The 19,455-nt window shown below is 35.2% G+C and overlaps 1 protein-coding gene across 1 annotated transcript in view; it reads left to right on the top strand.

Annotated features, from left to right (window-relative positions):
- CSMD1 (CUB and Sushi multiple domains 1) overlaps positions 1 to 19,455 on the top strand; it is a 2,093,507-nt gene that overhangs the window by 1,813,602 nt on the left and 260,450 nt on the right. The window contains exons 33-36 of the mRNA XM_058288018.2: positions 767 to 862; positions 8,529 to 8,732; positions 9,668 to 9,792; positions 10,573 to 10,669. Of these exons, the coding sequence (XP_058144001.1) occupies positions 767 to 862; positions 8,529 to 8,732; positions 9,668 to 9,792; positions 10,573 to 10,669 (522 nt within the window). The remainder of the gene's footprint in view (positions 1 to 766; positions 863 to 8,528; positions 8,733 to 9,667; positions 9,793 to 10,572; positions 10,670 to 19,455) is intronic.

Here is a 19,455-nt window from a genome sequence, read left to right as displayed (position 1 = left end):
GGTTACATTTTTATGGTTCACCAAAATGCAGTACAACTATCTATGTGCCTTATAGCCTTTGGTGAAATAAGGCTAAAATTTAGTTACTTTCAGTTGTCCCATTGTTAACCAAAAATCTTTAGACCTTTGACCTGTTATTTTTTACCAATGTCCAAATATTTTCCTAGAAATGCATCAGAAGGTGCATTTTTCTAAAATGGTGCTGCATGTGAATAAATTTGCCCCTAAAAAGCTTATGCAATTGACCCACCCCTCAGCTATGCTTTTAGAGACCATTCCCCATATTTTATAAATAATTTAAAAGGCTGAAAATATATTTCAGAAACTTTTTTCTAAATCGTTTAAAAATTTTAATCAGTTTTGATGTGAGAGAAATTTTCTTGATTTTAAGCAAAATTCTAGCAAATATTTATTAAATTATGGTGATTCTGAGTAAATAATTCATCGAACACTGAAATATCCTATATTATCAGTCAGTAGACCATTACGTGCTTTCTTCCAAAGAAAGGTTAAATGAGATAATGATTAAAATAATATTTTGATATTGATTAGAAGGAATTTGATTTGATTAGAATGAATAAGCAAGAACAAAGTTTTAAAAACTTTATAGAAACGATCTGGGCACTAAACCCCAAATAGAATTTTTTTTAAGTTCAAATATTAATTTTAAAATGGCAAATTGGTAATTATTTTCAAAAATATTGGCAGATACTAGAGTTCTGTGCATTTTCTGGATTCCATGTATTATCTCTGTTTTTATTTCCAGGAGAAACATTGCCTTTGGCTACATCGAATCAAATTCTGTTCAGATTCAGTGCAAAAAGTGGTGCATCGGCCAGAGGATTTCATTTTGTTTATCAGGGTAAATATTTTGCATTTTACTTTGTTCTCTTCATAATACAGCACATACAACTATTTCCAGGCAAAGTACTATAAACAACTGAGTTGCTTTTCTGTGATATTTAGGGAATTTAAAGTGTTTATATGTTTGTAATAAAAATAATAAATTATAGAATATTTCTTTGCCAGTTATATCTTATATTTCTATTACAAAGACACAATAATATCCCATTTATCTGGCACTACAAGGAAATAGATATTGACCAAATTACCTTTGTGTAGTACTTTACATTTTCAAAATGATTCCAATTATATTTTAATATTTGATCTAATTAAGTAATCTGTTTCATAACATAGGTTGTGGCTGTTTTAGGTTTCAGTAATCTTTTTTCTTTTTCTTTTCTTTCTTTTTTTTTTTTTTTTTGAGGTATCGAGGCCAGGGATTGAACCTGGGACCTCGCATATGGGAAGCAAGCGCTCAACCACTGAGCCACATCTGCTTCCCTGAGTTGGTTTCCTTGTTGTTTTGTTCTTTGGTTTTTAGGAGGCATCAGGAACTGAACCCAGAACCTCCTACATGGGAGGCAAGCACTCAACCACTTGAGTCACACACGCTCCCTTAGTAATCATTTTAATGAAAATACAATTAAAATTTCATCAAGGCAATTTAAGAAAAACAAGTAACATGGTTCTATCATCTGAACTAAATACTGATTCATTCTATTTGTGTTTTATTAGCCTTTGGCACTTCTACACACCTTTATACTTATTTTTGAATTTGGAGTTTATTCAAAATGTTTGAGATGGCTCAGAGATCATTTTCTAGAAAGTAAGGGAGTTTTCACTGTTGATATTTTGCCTTTATTTTGCATGCTCCTTAGAAGAACTCAAAAAAAGTACCATAGAAACTCTTCATATATTTTCGGAAGCCTAGAGAGTGGTTTTGAATATGACTTGTAATGGGTATGCAGGTTGAGATTTGAAAGAAATTGCCATCTTCTGAGATAAATTGTGTGTTCAATAAGAAACAATACTTAGTTTATCTGGGACTCTAGCTTTAAACTAGAGATGTTACTGGATGCTCGAATATTTTTTTTTTCAAAAGCAGAGGGGTATTTTCCCTTTAATAAAATGTCTCCAGGAAACATTCCTGAAAACATTATGTTTTTTCATAAAATTTTGGAGAATATAATCAGTCCTATCATTTATAAATAATACCTGAAAATCTCACTTGCAAAATCCATCCAAAATATATCATTAGTAAAATTCTTCAGAGTTCAGCAGTGAGATGAGTTAAAGAATAATGAAGAGAGTGAGAAATCTGTTTGAACATGTGAGTAGGGTGAAAAAATATCTTTAATCCAAATTAAATAGTGACTGAATGATGATGATACTGAATTAAAATAAGTTTCATTGTTCTAAATGACACTTTTGGTTAAAATATAAATAATCACATGAGTATTAAAAAGTGGACTTTCTTTGGAGAGAGGACAGTTTAAAAGATCTGCCTCTTAGGATTCCTAATTTTTTTCAAATGAAATCTATACTACTTTGCCAAGAGCAGACTTACAAATCAAAGTAAGGTGGTGTGACATATAAAAAGATTGGATCACTTAATTTAAGTACATTGGTATTGTTACTGGCATTGTCTGCCTTCAAAAAGTGCTTCTTTCGATTTCAGGTAGAGATTGGAAAAGCTGTCTTGTAATCAGATAAAATATCTAATGCAAATGACCCAAAATCTATCCTATCTTCAAATGTTATCGTTGGAAGGCATACTTTTAAAAATTATGTTTCCTCTTTTAAGGCAATGTATTGTCACTACCATGTATACAATATAGAAAAGTAGAAAGAAAAAAGAGATCACATATAAAAAGAATGTATTTTCCTTGTATTTTCGAAAATATAATGACTCCAACATCCCCGAAATCTGATAAAGTTCCAGTGTCACTCCTTTTCTTGCCTTGTTCCTACCACGGAGGTTATACAAAAATTGATGTCTTTTATCAAAGCTAAATCCTTTGGAGCTAAAGAACTAATACTGTGATTGTAATTTATAAATCACTCAACAGCATCTGGGAAGGTTTTTCAATACATAGGAAAAGTTAAATTGAACATTGCTTCCTGACACGTAGTAGTTACAGTGAAGATTTAGAATTCTTTGAATTCTTTCGTGAAAATTTTTCTGACTAGTGCTTTCATATACCACTTATGGTCTGAGTTTTTCACATGTTATTTATGCTTAAAATTGCACAATTTAGTTGTTATGGGATGTCTACTCTTGTTAACAGACAGTTAGTTCTGGCATGAAGAGTTGTTAGTATCTTCCGTGAAAAATAAGTGTTGCAATGTCAGGGTGAAAAAATTTATACGTCACTACAGGTCTATGAAGGTCAGATTCTCAAGCCCTCTGTCCCCTACTTCTCTATGTCATCTGGCTCTACAACTGGGGAAATGTTCATGATGATCTAACCCTATCTGAGACTTGTGAAGAAATGGGAAGAATGGATGCTTTCTAATGTAGTACTTTAATATCTTATGCTTTGCTGTTCCTTTCTCCCCCTCTTTTGCTAAGTAGTAAAACATGAGTTAACAGGGGGTGACTCTTCAGAATAGAATGTTTTCTACCAGTGTTTGTTCATTTTCTGGGCGCTGATTAAAGGCTACTCATGGACACTTTCCACTCTGGAGGGAACAAAGCCTATAAGAGTCACATGCCCCTGGTTATGGAAAGAGTGGTGTGAAGACTGGGGAAATGGCCTTATGTTACCAGTATAGTTCAGTGACAACTTAGCACCTTCCAAAACTTGGGACTAAGACCTCAGTCACGCTAGCCCAGCTTTTCCTCCAGCTCTGAATCAGCAGCCGTGGGCCTCAGCTAGGTGAGAGGCAAATAGTACATAAAAACTAAGTTATGTTTTGAATCTATCCTGAAAAGAATCTAATTTTCCTCCTCATGAAATGTGAGTTATTCTATCATTTCAGTTCTGAATCAGTGTAACATTTCCCCACATAAACAAACATCCCTGAAGACAGAAGAAGGACTACAATTTTTTTATTCAAACTTTACTTCAAATGCAAAAAAAAAAATATATCATAAAAAGGAAGCTCAAACAAGTTATGGAAGCATTATTCCTAAAAAGTTCTATCTGGGCACTTATGGCTCACATTCTTGCTATTGCATAGTCAAAATTTTCAAATACCATTTTAGATTTCCTTTCAGGCATCAAGCAGAAGGTTTTCCTTGGCCCCATTCTGCAGCTCCCAAGGAAAATGGCGACTCTCATAGATCCCCCTCCACCTTATAAGCTCTCTAACCCTTTGTCTGCCTGATACTTGAAGAACCTGAAATCACTAAATATGGTTGTAGAGTTTTAATTATCCTTGCGGTTTCACAGAAAATAAGCAGTGGAATTGCACCTAAGGTCAATGTATTCTTAGATTAATGAGGGAGTAAGAAATTACACAGATTCCAAATTGCTTTTATAAATGCTTTAGAAAATTGGCACGTGGGAGACCCACATACCATTTCTTGGTAAGTCCAACCCAGTCAATGTTTCTTCCAGTACTAGAATGGATCTTTGATTCTATTCTAGGAAGATTGCATTTGTAGCAATTTTTCTTTTCTGCCATGAATATATGTCTTTTAAAGCAAGAATCAACTTGTCCCAGTGAGATATGTGGCAACAGAGACCATCTAAGATGGTTTCCTTTCCTGCTTACTCAAAGCACATGATGAATTACGAAAGGATAGTTAAAAATCACTCATCTTCTCCTTCCCTCTTCCCAACTATGGCACCTCGGTGACTGACAGTGTCTCATCAAAATCCTATTATTTTGTCTTATATTTATGCCTGTCTGTTTCCACATACAGTCTGTTTTAGTCATATTTGTTTTGATGTAGAAGCCAATACTTTTTAGAATTTCCTCAAAATAATTCATTCACATTAAACATAATAAACCTTGAAGATTTTACTATTTCGAGGGATAAAGGAAACCATTATTTTATATCATGTTTTCCCACAGAGCACAGCTTAGGAATGTCAATTGGCTTTGCCTCTGTCTCTTCAAGGCACTTTTGCTGGGTGACCAATTCACCTTGATTCTCCTCTCCATCCTCACCTACACAGCATGTTGCTTCTGAGCCTCCCCAAGGATATTTTCCCAGACTAACTCATTCATGGCTTTCTTATTTCAGGAACTTTCTATTGGCAAGACTCACTCTCCTTGGCATTAATGTTAATAAAGACAATGGAAAGGAATCCTTAAAAAGAAGCAGAATTAGCAACATGGAAATGCTTTTTCTAAGTATGGATAATAAAAATTTACCTTAAGATTTTTCTTGCTTAAAGTCTTTCCTGGGCATGCAAATACAGGTTTTTTGTTGATTTTTTCCAAGGCTTCATCTGCTTTTAGATGGCATATATCGTGAGGTTTAGTTGCTTCATTTCCACTTTTAAGAAATTCACATTTTCTATCAAGAGCTTATAAAATGCATGCTATTTTACAAAGAAGATTGGACATGAAATTTTGCTTGTAACTCAGTGATGTATGTATGTTTGAATTTGTTGACTAGTAATGACTTGTTGAATCAGATTTTTCAACCTCCAGAGGAGACTGATTTTAAGAAACACAAAACATCCCTCATCACTAAATGAAGCAGGGAAGACTACCTACTAGGTACTGCAAGTTATTCTTACCTCAGTAAATTCGGATTTACTTTGTTCTTGTTTTTACTACATCTACCCTAAAGGAGGGACTGTGTTAGAACTGCATAGCCACAGCTGTCGTTCAGAGTATTTGTGGCAGTGAAAGGTGATGAATAAACCTACCGCATGACTTCTCCTGTCTCCTCTCCTGAGAGACGTGCGCACATCCTCAGACTGCCTTTCCACAGCACTTTAGAAAAGCCCTGGAGAACAGCTTCCATTCTCTGAACCAACGTGAGCATTTGGCCTGAAAAGTCAATCATTTTATTTATCACCCTCTATTCCGGACTGACCTTTCTCCCTCTTCACTTTTCCACTGAGCTGATTTCAATTTTGTTTCACAGCGGTGTGAAACATTTACGAAAAGAGAGAGAATAATTACTACAGAAAATAGAATTTCCCTCTGATGCTGCCTGCAACTGATGCTGTCCAGGTTAAGGGCAAGAACTAGAGGACTGGCTGAGAGGGAAATGTTATAGAACATTGCTTTATTTTTTTCTGAGAAATTACCTGGGTTGTTGATGTCTCAATGCCATAGTCTTCCTCTGTCCTACTTTCTTGGAAACTTAAAATTGTCTTTTCCACTTGTTAATCCTCTTCCTCAACCAAAAAAAAAAAAATCTATATAATTTCGTGGAGATTCAGGTGTTATTTATTTATTGTCATTTTCCTTGAAATAGGCAAGTATGAAATTCACAAAGGAAGTTTTCTTAGTGACATGTGTCCAGATCACCCTAGATACTCGGTCCCTCATTTTCAGGAAGCTGGAATGACAGTGATGTCCTGCGAATATACAAATGCATGACTCTATGTTTGAAGCTACTTAGTCAAGCATGAAACAAATAGCTGGTACTTTTCAAGTAGTTTAGCCTAACTAGAGAAGTTACCATTAGAGATATTTCTCTGTTTGTTTGCTTTGTTCTGTTTTGTTTGTAGAAAATTCTTGAGAATTGACTGTGGAAATCTCTATGGGATATCATTTTCTTTCTCTCATAGAACTATTCAACTGTAACAAAATGCTCACATGTAAAAACATGAAAAATATAGTTTTAAACAGTATTTTACTATAATGGAATATTCTAATTATCTTATATTCTACATTTAGTTATAGAAAAGGCCAATTCTGATATATCACTAATTATTTCAACTCTAGCCATAAGATGGTATATGATTTTATTAACTTTTGCTTTGTGATAAAATATTTGCAACACTCAATTGGAACAACTTTTAGTCAAAATACTCTTCTTCTATTCTTCTGGAATGGCCTTCTTAGCAGCAGTAACACAAATGGTGCTGGTCATTGTTCAATTTCAATTCAAAAATGATACCAGTATGTTAGAAAAAGCAGTTTGAAAACAGAAACATTATTTTTAAAGAAAATGAGTACATGAACACATTTTCTCACAGGGCTGTGTTTTTGAAGGAAGAAACACAAGGACAGAGAATAATGGTATCCTAGAGGTAGTATTATCCTAAATATAAGCACATATTGACTTTTAACTGCAGACAACAAAACCAAAATATGCAGATTATAGAGTGCAAAATTTGTGGATCTGTTTTCAGATCTCTTTGTCCTTTGAAGTAGTTTTCAAACTTTAGCTCTGCCCCTTGTCATAGACATAAAATTTTCTTATAGCTGATAAATTCTGATGTAATCCCAAAGTAGATATCTCACTCTCCTTATTGCATTGAGAATCACCTGTCATGGCAAACATCCCAGGACCATAATCAAACAAATCTGGGCTTAGTGCTTATTGCAAGGGAAAGGCCACACACCTTGGGGAACCTGAGAATGTCTCAGAAGAGGTTTGTTATAGGATTTGGGCTTGTGTTAAGTGATTTTGGGAAGGATTCATGGCAGTGTGGGTTTCTCTGCGTTGGGGCTATTGGGGTAATTGTATTATTGAACATCTTAATTTTTATCTAGGAGGTGGAAGAAATGGAATGAGACTAAAGCTATAATTAGTAAAGAACCAACTATGACTTATGATAACCAGGAAAAGGGGATTTTTGGTCTTTCTTGTACTTTGCATAGTATTCTTGATATTTTTTGTGATCAGATGGGCATACAAAGTGGTGTCAGAGAGACGCCATCTGATTTGGATGTTCTGTGAGACTTTACTTTCAACAGGAGAACATCCCAGCCTAGATCTAGGTGCCAGGCAGCTACCAGCTGACAGATGTCAGGACCTCCTTTATTCTTCATCAGACCTTTAGGCAGAATGATGTCCTCACTAGCTGGAATATTTGATTAACTTTACTTCTTGCTACTTTTTTTTCCACTTGGAAAGCATACAACCATACTATTAAACATGCATTTTAAAATACACACCATCTTACTAATTAGAATCGTCAGCTATGGAAATCTCCTCTTTCCCTCCATTCCAGCCCCACACAACCACACTCTCAACCCCCATGCTCCTCCTTGGGCAACTGCTGGTCCAATGAGAAGTCCAGGGAAGGAGATGGAAGACTTCTTTTATATCCCAGTAGTGGGATCCAAACTAGTTTTCCCTGATATTCTTTTCTAAGTGTTTGCATGCAAAATGGTATAATTCTGTTTTCCCATAAAACATTTATTATTATCACAAATACATTTATACATTGAATTTTCTGACTAGACTGTAAGATCTTTGAGTATAAAGTTCTTAGTCCTCTCATTATCATTAGCAGGATAATATGGGTGCTCAATGAACGGTAATTGCCTGACTCTTAATTAGTCTTCCTAAGGCGGGGATTTTACTTATGCCCTGATTTCCTTGTTTAAAAATGAGGCTATTCAGGTGGTCATTGAAATTGATATGAGGATGAAATATAAATGTAAAAGTGCTCCCAAACTCATTCCTTAGAGGGATTTTGAAGGCACTGTTAATTTTTTTTATCAACACAAACTCTCACTGGACTCATTTTAAGTCTCATTTTAAGAAAATATTTTGGCTTCCTCAGGAAGATGCATTGTTGTACATGCTTTGCCTTTAGCTGTTCCTCGCACCAGTGATACCCAGTGCAGCTCTGTCCCAGAGCCCAGATACGGAAGAAGAATCGGTTCTGAATTTTCCGCTGGTTCGATCGTTCGATTTGAATGCAACCCAGGCTACCTGCTGCAAGGCTCCACAGCTATCCGCTGTCGGTCTGTGCCGAATGCCTTGGCTCAGTGGAATGACTCCATTCCAAGCTGTGTAGGTAAGCATGTCTGGGAGAGTGAGAACTTGCATGAAGATGCAAATCAGAACTTAGGAACAGTTTCACAGAGCTGCCTTCAATGAATATATCTTGTCTATAGGTTCACACAAAGGGAACTGATCCTGTTTGTGAACTATGGAAAAAATGATTTATTTTATCAGAAATAACTGATAGCAGCCAAATCTTTAAAATATTGTTTCATAAAATAGCTCATCAGATTAACAAGTATGAAACTTGTTTTCCTTCTCAATATTTATTAAGTATGCTATCAATGCTAAAGTCATGAATATACAACATAATTTCATTTTGGGGAAAATCATTATAAGGTGGATTTGCTATATTACTTGTGTAATGTCCTTTTGATAAATTTATGCTGATGAATGTTTGAAAAGCAATAGGTTAGTACAGCCTGAATAACAATGGCATTTTTAGTTATAGTTTATTTGTTTCATTTTGTATAAGATCCTTTAGGGCAATCATGATTAACACTCAAATTCATTTGTACATTTTACACATCTCTTCTCCTCTCAAGACTTGCTCATAACAATCCCATTAATATTATTTGGAGTTGTATGCCTGCATATAGAAGAGAATGCTCTACAAAGGTTCTTAAATTGTAGTAGATAAATTATCTAAAGAGAGTTACTTTCAGAGATGGCATTGCTGAGTATACTCCCTTCTTTGAGAACCTGAAAAAATTTCTTTCTAGACTCAGTATGTATAAATTATTAGCATAATAGTAAATAATCAGTAGTATTGCCAATTTTAAAAGGAACAGGGTAAATGTTACCTTGGCTAAAAAATGTCAATTACAGTTTCCTAGAATATGTAAAATTACTCTTAAAATCCGATCACACTCCAAAATAAATCAGACACCAACTAAATGTTGTGCTTCATTGTATTTTATTTTTATTAAATGTGGCTTTGTCTTTTAGTCCCCTGCAGTGGCAATTTCACTCAGCGGAGAGGTACAATCCTATCCCCTGGTTATCCTGAACCATATGGTAACAACTTAAACTGTATATGGAAAATCATAGTTACAGAAGGATCAGGCATTCAGGTAAGTCTAGAAGCCCAGAGTATGTAATAAACAGTGCTTAGCCAGTGTCATTTTTTTCCCCATTTCTTTTTTTTTTAAAGATTTATTTTATTTATTTCTCTCCCCTTCCCCCCACCCGCCATTGTCTGCTCTCTGTGTCCATCCACTGTGTATTCTTCTGCGTCCGCTTGCATTCTCAGCGGCACTGGAATTCTGTATCTCTTTTTTGCTGTGATATCTTGCTGCATCAGTTCTCCATGTATGCAGCACCACTCCTGGGCAGGCTGCACTTTTTCGCGTGGGGCGGCTCAATGCAGGATGCACTCCTTGCATGTGGGGCTCCCCTACGCGGGGGACACCCCTGCATGGCAGGGCACTCCTTGCGCATGGCAGTGCTGTGCATGGGCCAGCTCACCACTCAGGCCAGGAGGCCCTGGGTACCAAACCCTGGACCTTCTATATGGTAGGCAGACGCTTTATCAATTGAGCCATGTCTGCTTCCCTCCATTTCTTTTTGTATTGACTATTTTAAATATATAGACTATAATAACTTTCCATACTATTTCTGCATAGTATTTCAAATCATTTTTCTCTCTTTGGAATAAAAATAATGAACATGTTGAATAAAAACAGGATCAAAACTGCCATTTGTGAACATTTTTGGATGCCCTTTACGTGGATTGTTTTGTGTGATTTTGTCTTTTCTTTTATATTTGTGTTTTTAATTTCATGAAACATCCCATATGCTTAGATTAATTTCTTTCAACTGACAGTAAATATTATCTTCATATTGTTGTCTAGATTCAGGTGATCAGCTTTGCCACGGAGCAGAATTGGGACTCTCTTGAGATTTATGATGGTGGTGATATGACTGCATCTCGACTGGGAAGTTTTTCAGGTGAGACGCCACCAACTGCCCTTTTCTTTGCTTGTGTCTCAAGATCTGAAAACACTGATAAAACAAAAAATAACAAACAGAGAAATGCTCATTGTAGAATTGTCCTACAAACTCTCCTATATCCATAAGTTTCTCTAGCTTTATGAATCTAAGACCACTAAGAAAATAGGTGAGAAAAAAGAAAGCTGATTTCCCTGAGAGCAGGAACTTCAGTTGTAGGTGTGATTGCCCGTTTCACCTTCCAGAGGTTAACAGAACTTTTAGAGTTTACAGGCTTTGGCCTGGTCCTGGGGTGGGGGAAATAGGAGTGTGAGATGGGGGGTAAGGCAGAGTTTAGACAACAGTTCTCAGCTCTTCCAAACGTGATGTAAGTGTAAGTAATCCTGGAAAATTACACTCTGCAGTTTCAGGCTATCAGGAGACCAAGCTGTTTATGCCTAAAATTTGCAACTCTTTGTTACGTAGGAATTGCAGGAATCTTAACCTTTTCCAGCAGACACTGCCCCACCTACTCATAACTAGTAGCCAGGCTTGAAATTATAGTGAATTAAATCCTGTCTTTCTCTTTGGTCCACCTCCAGCTCTCACAACTGTATCTGTGTGATAAAGATTCTTCTTTCAAAACCTTCCCTTCAGTCCTGCAATTCTTTCCCTTCCCATTGCCCCTAAACTTTATTCAGATCCTTTTACCTTTTCTTCCATGCTATCAGGCTATGCTGTCTCTAGACATTTGTCACTGCCTCTTCCATTCTCTGTAGCATTAATGCATCCGTCTTCCTGGTTAGAGTGGCTACCTTTGGTTTCCTCCTCCTTATCGTCATCCCAATACCTGTCATTTTCTGCACAGTTCTTGTGCCAGGCTTGTCTGTTTACATGCATTGTCTATTTTTTCCTAAGGGTGAGTTAAGGTTTGCTGTTGTTATTGTTTTACAAATGAGGTACAAAAGTTTAGATATTTTAGACTTTCCCAAGAGTGTGCAGATAGGCAATGTGTAACTGGGATTTTAATCACAGTGTGTCTAGCCACAGAGTCTGAATGCAACTGCCTGAGTTAGGGATCATATAATAAAGAGTGATTTAAGCACATAAAAGTTTATTTTTCTGACATAACAAGGAATCTGGATCTAAAGAGCTTTTTTTTTTATCTAGTAAATAATAGCTTACAAAAAAGTCCCCCAAGTTACTCGTTATAAATATAGACAAGTATATAAAGATAGTAATATCTCACTGATCTAACCGTGATTTGGTCATCCAGGCTGCAAAGGAAGGCTGGTTTTGTTGTTTTTTTTTTAAACTGAACACATTCCTTCCCTAAGCAACATCTCTATTCTATTCTTCCTTAACAAATATGAGAAAGAAAACAGATAGTGGGTTAAGACATTAACAATGTCTGCCACAACTTTCATTTTATCACTCATCTCTTTAATAGTTTTCTGTGATTTTGTTTCTAGTTGCCAGCGTATAAATTCATATTTTTACATGGACATAAAAGTTTTGTGCAATAAAATATCAGTCTAATTTTTACTGTCTGCCACATGCAATCTATATTTTCTGTCTTTACACTATTTATTTCTTTTGGAACATTCCTTTCCAACAGCCCAATATAATTAGTATAATTCTTCAGGCTTGATCTCAAGTGTTATTTCTTATTTTCCTTTACCAGATCAGATAAAGTATTTTACCAGTTAAGTTTAACATGCGTTTTTTTAAGTACCTGCTCCATAAATCAAGCACTGTGTTTACTGTTGGGATTAAATGATCAGGTCTTTGTCATTTACAACAACAATATTTAAAATCTACAAGTAGATCTCAAATTTAACTTAATCATATCAATGATGTGTGATAGGTTAAGCAACAGTTAGAGGTAGCCATTGGGTGTTATAGGAGGGCAAAAAGGAATATGATTCCTGGATTTGGGAGAAAAAAGCAGGCTGCCTGGGAAAATTTAAAATATCTTAACAGATAAGTAAAACATATCCTGAAAAACATAAGGGAAAACAAATGCTCCAGACAAAGAGAACCATGCAATTTTTGTGTGTGTGCTTTTGCATACTTAAAATCTGGTTTAGATTACCCATTTTTGTGTAGTGTACTCTTGCATTTTCTAGACATTTTCTTGAGAACCTGTATTGATCTCTGTGTGCCATGCGGCCCAGCACAATTGCTAAAATATTTTGCATTTTATGAATTTAATTGATATAACCTGCTTGGAAAATATGTGTTTTACCAATGCTAAAGGTTTAAAAAAAAAAAAAGAAAGAAAACAGAATTTAGTTTTATAAGGTGTGACTATGGTCAACCATTGTTTTTTCATTTTCTTCATCAACAAGGAGACCTTGGTCATGTCATTTAAAGAATCTGTGCTCATTTATTCCTCTTTTGGAGCACTGGAGAAAGAGTTGAGTTTGTTTTTAGGATTAAATAAGATAAATGTGCCTGGACAGGAATTTTTAAAATAATGCTTCCATAATTTGTTAAGCTGCCTTTTGTCTGTTGCTTTTTTTTTTTTAAGAATGACATAAAGTTGTTTTTTTAAAGAAATAAGCATACTGATTGCCAAGAGCATATGATGAAGAATAAGAACAGGAGGAATCTCCATTTTTCTACTTGAGCATTTTAGTTTAGCTAAGAGGAAAGTTTTGTTCTTGTTTTTTTTTTCTTTTTAATATATATTTGACATAAATACATATTAACAATAGAACAACTATCATACTACTATTTTAATTTTTATATCTGAGATGTTGCATTTACAAGGAATTTTAAACTATTTAACATTTTTAGATAGAGGTTATCAATATATGAACCATAACATTGTCCTCATTTCTCATAATATTTTTATTTGATCACATTTTAAGATGCGTGTTGGCTTAAATAATTGTTTTGTGATAGTTTAATGATATATATTTATCTGAAACTGAAGTATTCCTGAGTTAGTAAACACAGTCTATTGTCTTTACCAATGAAAATAAAGATTCTTCACAATGTCCAAGGCTTGAATCAAGAAAGTCCTCTCATAAAAATATGTATGTAACTTGCAGTTTGTTGCTATTATCATCCTTAATAAAAATTGCAAAGATCAAACATTTTAGAAAAACTAATATTAAATAAAAATAAATTAGTAAGTAAAATGATCCAAGAAAAATATATTTGTAAGTGATATCTAAAGATAGAAATCCAACTGTAATGAAGGATGTTGTTAATGTGGGAAAATGTGGGAGATGTAGGGAGTGGGGCATATAGGAATCCCCTATATTTTTATGTAACATTTATGTAACCTAAGTATTTAAAATAATAATAATAATAATAATGTATTAAAAAAAGAAGTGTAATATCTAAGGACATTTGTATTACTAGAAGTAAAACTAAAATATGAAACATGGGACTGTATAACATAGTGAAACCTCGTGCAAAATAAGATAGTTTTTGTAAAATATAAATACAAATAAACTAGGGAGATGGAGACAGAATAGCAGCTGTGTATGGTATGGGAAGCATAGAGAGACTGAGCAGAGATGAGGTTTTTTAAGTTGGTTTATTATTATTATCATTATAGGAATAATGAAAATGCTCTAAAAATGATTGAAGTGATGAATTCACAACTATGTGATTATACCAAATACCATGGATTGGATACTTTGTTTGGATTTATTCTTTATTAATATGTTTCAGTAAATCGATTTGTTAAAAAAATATAGAAATTCAATTAAAATAATTTAGTTGACTTGAAATAACATAAAGTAAGTTTATTTTATATAAATAACATTTCTAACAATTTAAGAATCAGCAAATTATAAAAAACAAACAAAAAACAACTTAAGAGTCAGGCTGGCAATATACTTTCACATTCACTTAAATTGGATTTCTTTAAATTTAAAACCCCTTCCCTTAAGGAATGTATATCTAATTTCAAATAGACAGTTTTCTAAATTAAAAGTGAAACACAGTATTCTCATTTCGTAATTTAACATCAAAGGCTTGGATGTTCTTGAGAGATCATGGAGATCTTCAACAGGTGGTGGTCAATAATTTTTCTAAGATGAAGAACTTAAATTATGGACTTTTCGAGGCTCTGAGACAATAGTGTTCTACTGGGTGAACCCCATCTTAGCTGATACTTTCCCTTGTCAGATATGCATTCTGTGAGGAAACAATATATATGAGCAAGAGACATGTTGATGAATTTGAGACAGTGTACAGTGGTGGCCATTGTGGATGTCAAGGTTTTATTTGCATGTTCAATTAGAAAAGGTAATCATGAAAATCCCTCCATTTATTCTCTTGTACAATATAATTTTTCATAAAATGGTAGTAGAAAAAGGAGCATTCGTAGTCCCTTACTTGTTTTCTGTCTTGGTCCATTAGAGAACTAGATTTCTGTGCCTTTCTCACAGTTTTAGATAAAAACTTTGGGTCACTCTATTCTTTTACTCACTTCTCCCCAAGGGAAGAGGAATGACCCTTCTGCTTACTGGAGTCTTATATTCACTGAGTTGGGTATATAATGAGCAGAGCCAATGTGGTGTGGTCCTGTCATTCAAACCATTATTTGGAGTCCTCTTTGCCTATTATTCTTACATGGACTAGACCTGCCACTTTCTTAATGTTTTGGCTGGTTACAGGTACCTCGGGGGTTCCGTGTTTGGCCCTTCCACTTTCTGGGTAAATGAATTTGCAATCTATTTTTTGTTTTTTTTCACTCTCAGTCTCTTCATCTCTTTTTGCATGCATACCTCAGAATATAAGGAAGTCTCAAGGTCTAAGAGGTTAAGAGGAATAGCAAAGCAAACAAGGCTTACTAAATTTACCCAAGCTCAGATTACCCACAGCCCGCCTCTTTCTTTTCCAGGATTATAAGGCATTTTTTCAAATTTAAAATGCAAAATTTCAGTTCCCTTCTGGCTAGGGACTTTCTCTTTATTCATTAGGGTCAGCCCCCTGAAGCAGTGAAGAATGAGAGGCTTAATGCCCTGTGAACCCAGCCACATTTCTTCACGATCTAAATCTCATGATGGATAGAATGAATCTTAGGGTTTCATATTGGCTAACTAGCTCTTTCCATTTATTCCTGGAGGCGTTTGGCATAGTTAGGAACCGAACAAGAATGCGGTTGGGCATGGTGGTAGCTAGGTAGGGTTGTGGGCTGAGGAAATGCCAGCGAAGTACACACATGGGAACTGAGAACATAAAGAAAAATACTGAGGTTAACATGAACTAGGTTTCTACCTGTTTGAGAAGAGCGTTAGAAAAAATGGCAAAGAGGAAAACTAGAATTAACCTGTTAGTACTGTATTTGAATTAGAGATATTTGTATAAATTCATGGTTTTAATATTTATAGATCCTGAAATAAATAAAATGTGTGTACGTATATGTGTATGTGTGTGGTGTGTGTGTACATGTATAATATATTTCCTACCTCTTACTTCTAGGAGGTATAGAAACAGTAACAGCCCAATGGCAAGGAACAAACCTAGTACCCAAATCCTTGTTCCTTAATATCACTGTAAATACCATTCTCACCTTAAACAAACAGATTCCTTTGAGAAATGCTGACTCCAAGACAGTGGCAGGAAAAAAATACAAGATGATCCACTTTGTATAAAATAGAAATCTATGAAACCGTACTTATATAAATAAATGAGTGAATGAATAATTTGGAGAAGAGAAAGTTTTTCCTTATTACAGAATGCCACCTAATAAATGCAGAAGATGGAATTAGATCATCATCATTTGATTCAGGATAGACTTTTAGCACAAAAGGAAGCTAAAAATAGTGGGTAAAATTTTGATGAGGAACAGGACACTTAAATAATCTCAATGTATTACCCTACATAATCTTTATTCATTACAAAAGGGGAGAATTGTAACTTCGTAGTGGAGAAATCTGGCAGAGACCACCTTAGCCAAGAGGTTATGTCAGTCGCACCAAAAATGGGACATCAAAATCAGTGGTACACTGATAAATTTGTTCTCAAAAAAAAAAAATCCAGATTTGTAGCATTTGTCATTTTTGTAGTATAAGTACTCCCACCATGCCAGATTTCAAGAAATCAATATAATGTCACCGAATACAGAGTTGGGTAGAAATGTGCTGAATCGGCTCCTGCAAGCATTTACAAGCCAGCTTCGGAACACGATCAACAGTGTGCCCTGTCCTAAGAAAAGTACAACATCACATTTGTGATATCTTGCCAAAAGTACAGAGCCTGTATCTAATCATTAGGAGCATCGGACAAACTGAAATTGAAGAAACATGCCACAAAATAACTAGTTTGCATTTTTCAAAAGTGTCAAGGTCATGAAAAACAATGACTGAGGAACTCTTCCAGATTGAAGAAAACTAGAGACATAGTATTAAATACTCCCATTGTTCTTTGATTGAATCATTTCGCATAGAAGACATTATTGGCAGATTGCGAAACCTTGATAGGGCCTGTGGATCAGATGGTAGTGTTACACTAGTGTCAATTTTTTTTTTGAGAACTGCTCGCTTTTAAGAAATGTGCACTGAATTTTTAGGAGTATTGGGTCATTATGACTGCAATTTGTTTGCAAATGGTTCAGAATGAAATCATTTCATATGATAGACAGGCAGAATTAGGATGACTATAAAGAGAGTAGATATATGGGAGTCAGTTCTCTCCTTGCAACTATTCTTTTGAAAATTTTAAATGAGTTTAAAAAAATTCCTTTCTATAGAAAAAACAACAATTTTTTAATATTAAACAAACAATATTTAAACATTTTATTCCCCCAATATTTTAAATATTCATAAAAGATATATTAAACCCATTTTAGAAGTTAGTTGTTAAGTAAAAAACAAATAAGAGTAAGTAGTTGCCAGAGGTAGAGAATTCAGAACAGAAGATTTACTTGCTTACAGACTTCTTTAATAAACTCTGTGCTTTGGTTTTTCATTTCCATTTGGGTAGCCATATGTATCTAGGTATTTTATTGTAAGCCATTTAAAATCAATTTGGAGGTGGGCAGGCTATAAATTATAAATGCAAAAAATAGAGCGAAATTCATGACAATTTGTAGCTGACGATCAATGTTAAGGAGAAGTAAATATTAGCATGCTGAAGGTAGAATTTGTAGGGATTATAATAAAATTTCTCCATTTTCTTAGTTATTTGTCTTTCTATCTAGGTCACAGTAAAACAACATGATCAAAAGATTCTGCCTCTGGCAATTGTTTTAAAAATCAATTGTATTTCACAAGGCAGAAGTAAGCTCTTTTTCACAGTCCACCAGGAGAAAAGCCCAAAGTGAAAATCCAGTTAGCGGGGTGGAGCGGAGCATGCCCTCTCTCCCGCTGGGGTCGGGGTGCCCAGGTACACGGGAGCCCCTCAGCCCTCCCTAGATACCTGCATGGCTGTCATGCCACCTGAGGCATCAAGAGCCAGGATTGTTGTAGAGTAGCAAATGATTATATGTCATAATGAAGTCCAGACAAGACTGCTTGTGAATTTTATTGTTGCAATTAATAACAACAGTAGAGGGAGCATGGTACTTTACAAAGCACTCTCAATATGCACAGTTCATTTATTACTCGCATATCCCTACAAGAGAGTTATTATCATTATTTTATCCATGTTGGAACATATCACAATTTTTTCAGTGACTTAGTCAAGGTGACAGAGCTAATTTGCATCAGTGCCAGGAGTGGAAATAGGTTTTCTGATTCCCTATCCAGAGCCCTTCCACAGTAATGCAGCCAGGAAAATGAACAAACAAAAAAGTCAAACAACCAACGCAGGTGTATTGCATACCTGCATGTGAGAATTACTATGCCGGGGTTGTGGGCGATTAAAAAAGAAAGATAAGTGAGGGTCTCATCTCTCAAAAAGGCTACGATTGAAAAAAAAATGAACAAAATGTAAAGCGTTGTATGAGAAGTGAAAAGCCGTATCTTTCAATACAGGGAAAATATATCCCACTACCAACATGGGTGGCCAACGGTGGTTTCTATGAGGAGGTGAGAACTGAGCTGATTCTCATCTCGGTAACAGGACACCCATAGTTGGAAAGCAAGGAAGGACAACACTTCTTACAAGGATTTACAGTTAATTAAAATATTATAGTAATGTGGTGGGAAAAGTCACAGATTAACACAAATCACAGGGAAAGCTAGGCAAAAAGTTGTATAAACGCTACAATGAAAACTTTTTGTTTAAATTAGAGCTATAGTAATATTGTCTTTTCTACAAATATCATCCAAAATATAAAAATAATACCTAGTGAAAGGACGAAAGGACAGCAAATATCATATAAATAGATGAAGAATTGGTGTTATAAATGGATGTCTCTCTTCTTGGTATGAGAGTGGGTTAGAGCTGGCCCAGCCAACAGGCAAAGTCCAGTTCTCCCTCACTTCTTTGCTTGTGTTCTTCTCCTGCACAAATCTCTCTCTAAATCCTTGGGATTCATGGCCACAGAGTGGGCTCTATTTTTCAGCTTGGCAGTCAGCAGTTTGCTTCTGGCAGAGGAGAGAGTTTTACTCAGGAAGATTGTGCTTCTCCTTTTGGAAAAAAGGCCCAGGCTCCCCGACTTGCTGCATTTCCCCATGTGGTTCTGTTAGTTATTATGTAGCTTTAAGCAGTAATTTTTCTGTATGATATCTGTGCTCACCAGCAGGGAGAAACTTACAGCTTCTCCCCGCAAACTGTTCAATTAGTAGATATATTTACCAGGGTCCCAAAGCAAAGGGGTAGCAGCTGCAAACATTTCAAAGTGCCTATCATTCGACACACATTTTTAGTGTCCTTTCAGGGAACTATGCACTAGC

This window comes from Dasypus novemcinctus, chromosome 25 (assembly GCF_030445035.2).
Source record: "Dasypus novemcinctus isolate mDasNov1 chromosome 25, mDasNov1.1.hap2, whole genome shotgun sequence".
Taxonomy (NCBI): domain Eukaryota; kingdom Metazoa; phylum Chordata; class Mammalia; order Cingulata; family Dasypodidae; genus Dasypus; species Dasypus novemcinctus.
The sequence above is the reverse complement of the archived record's forward strand: the minus strand, read 5'-3'. Positions and strand labels throughout refer to the sequence as shown.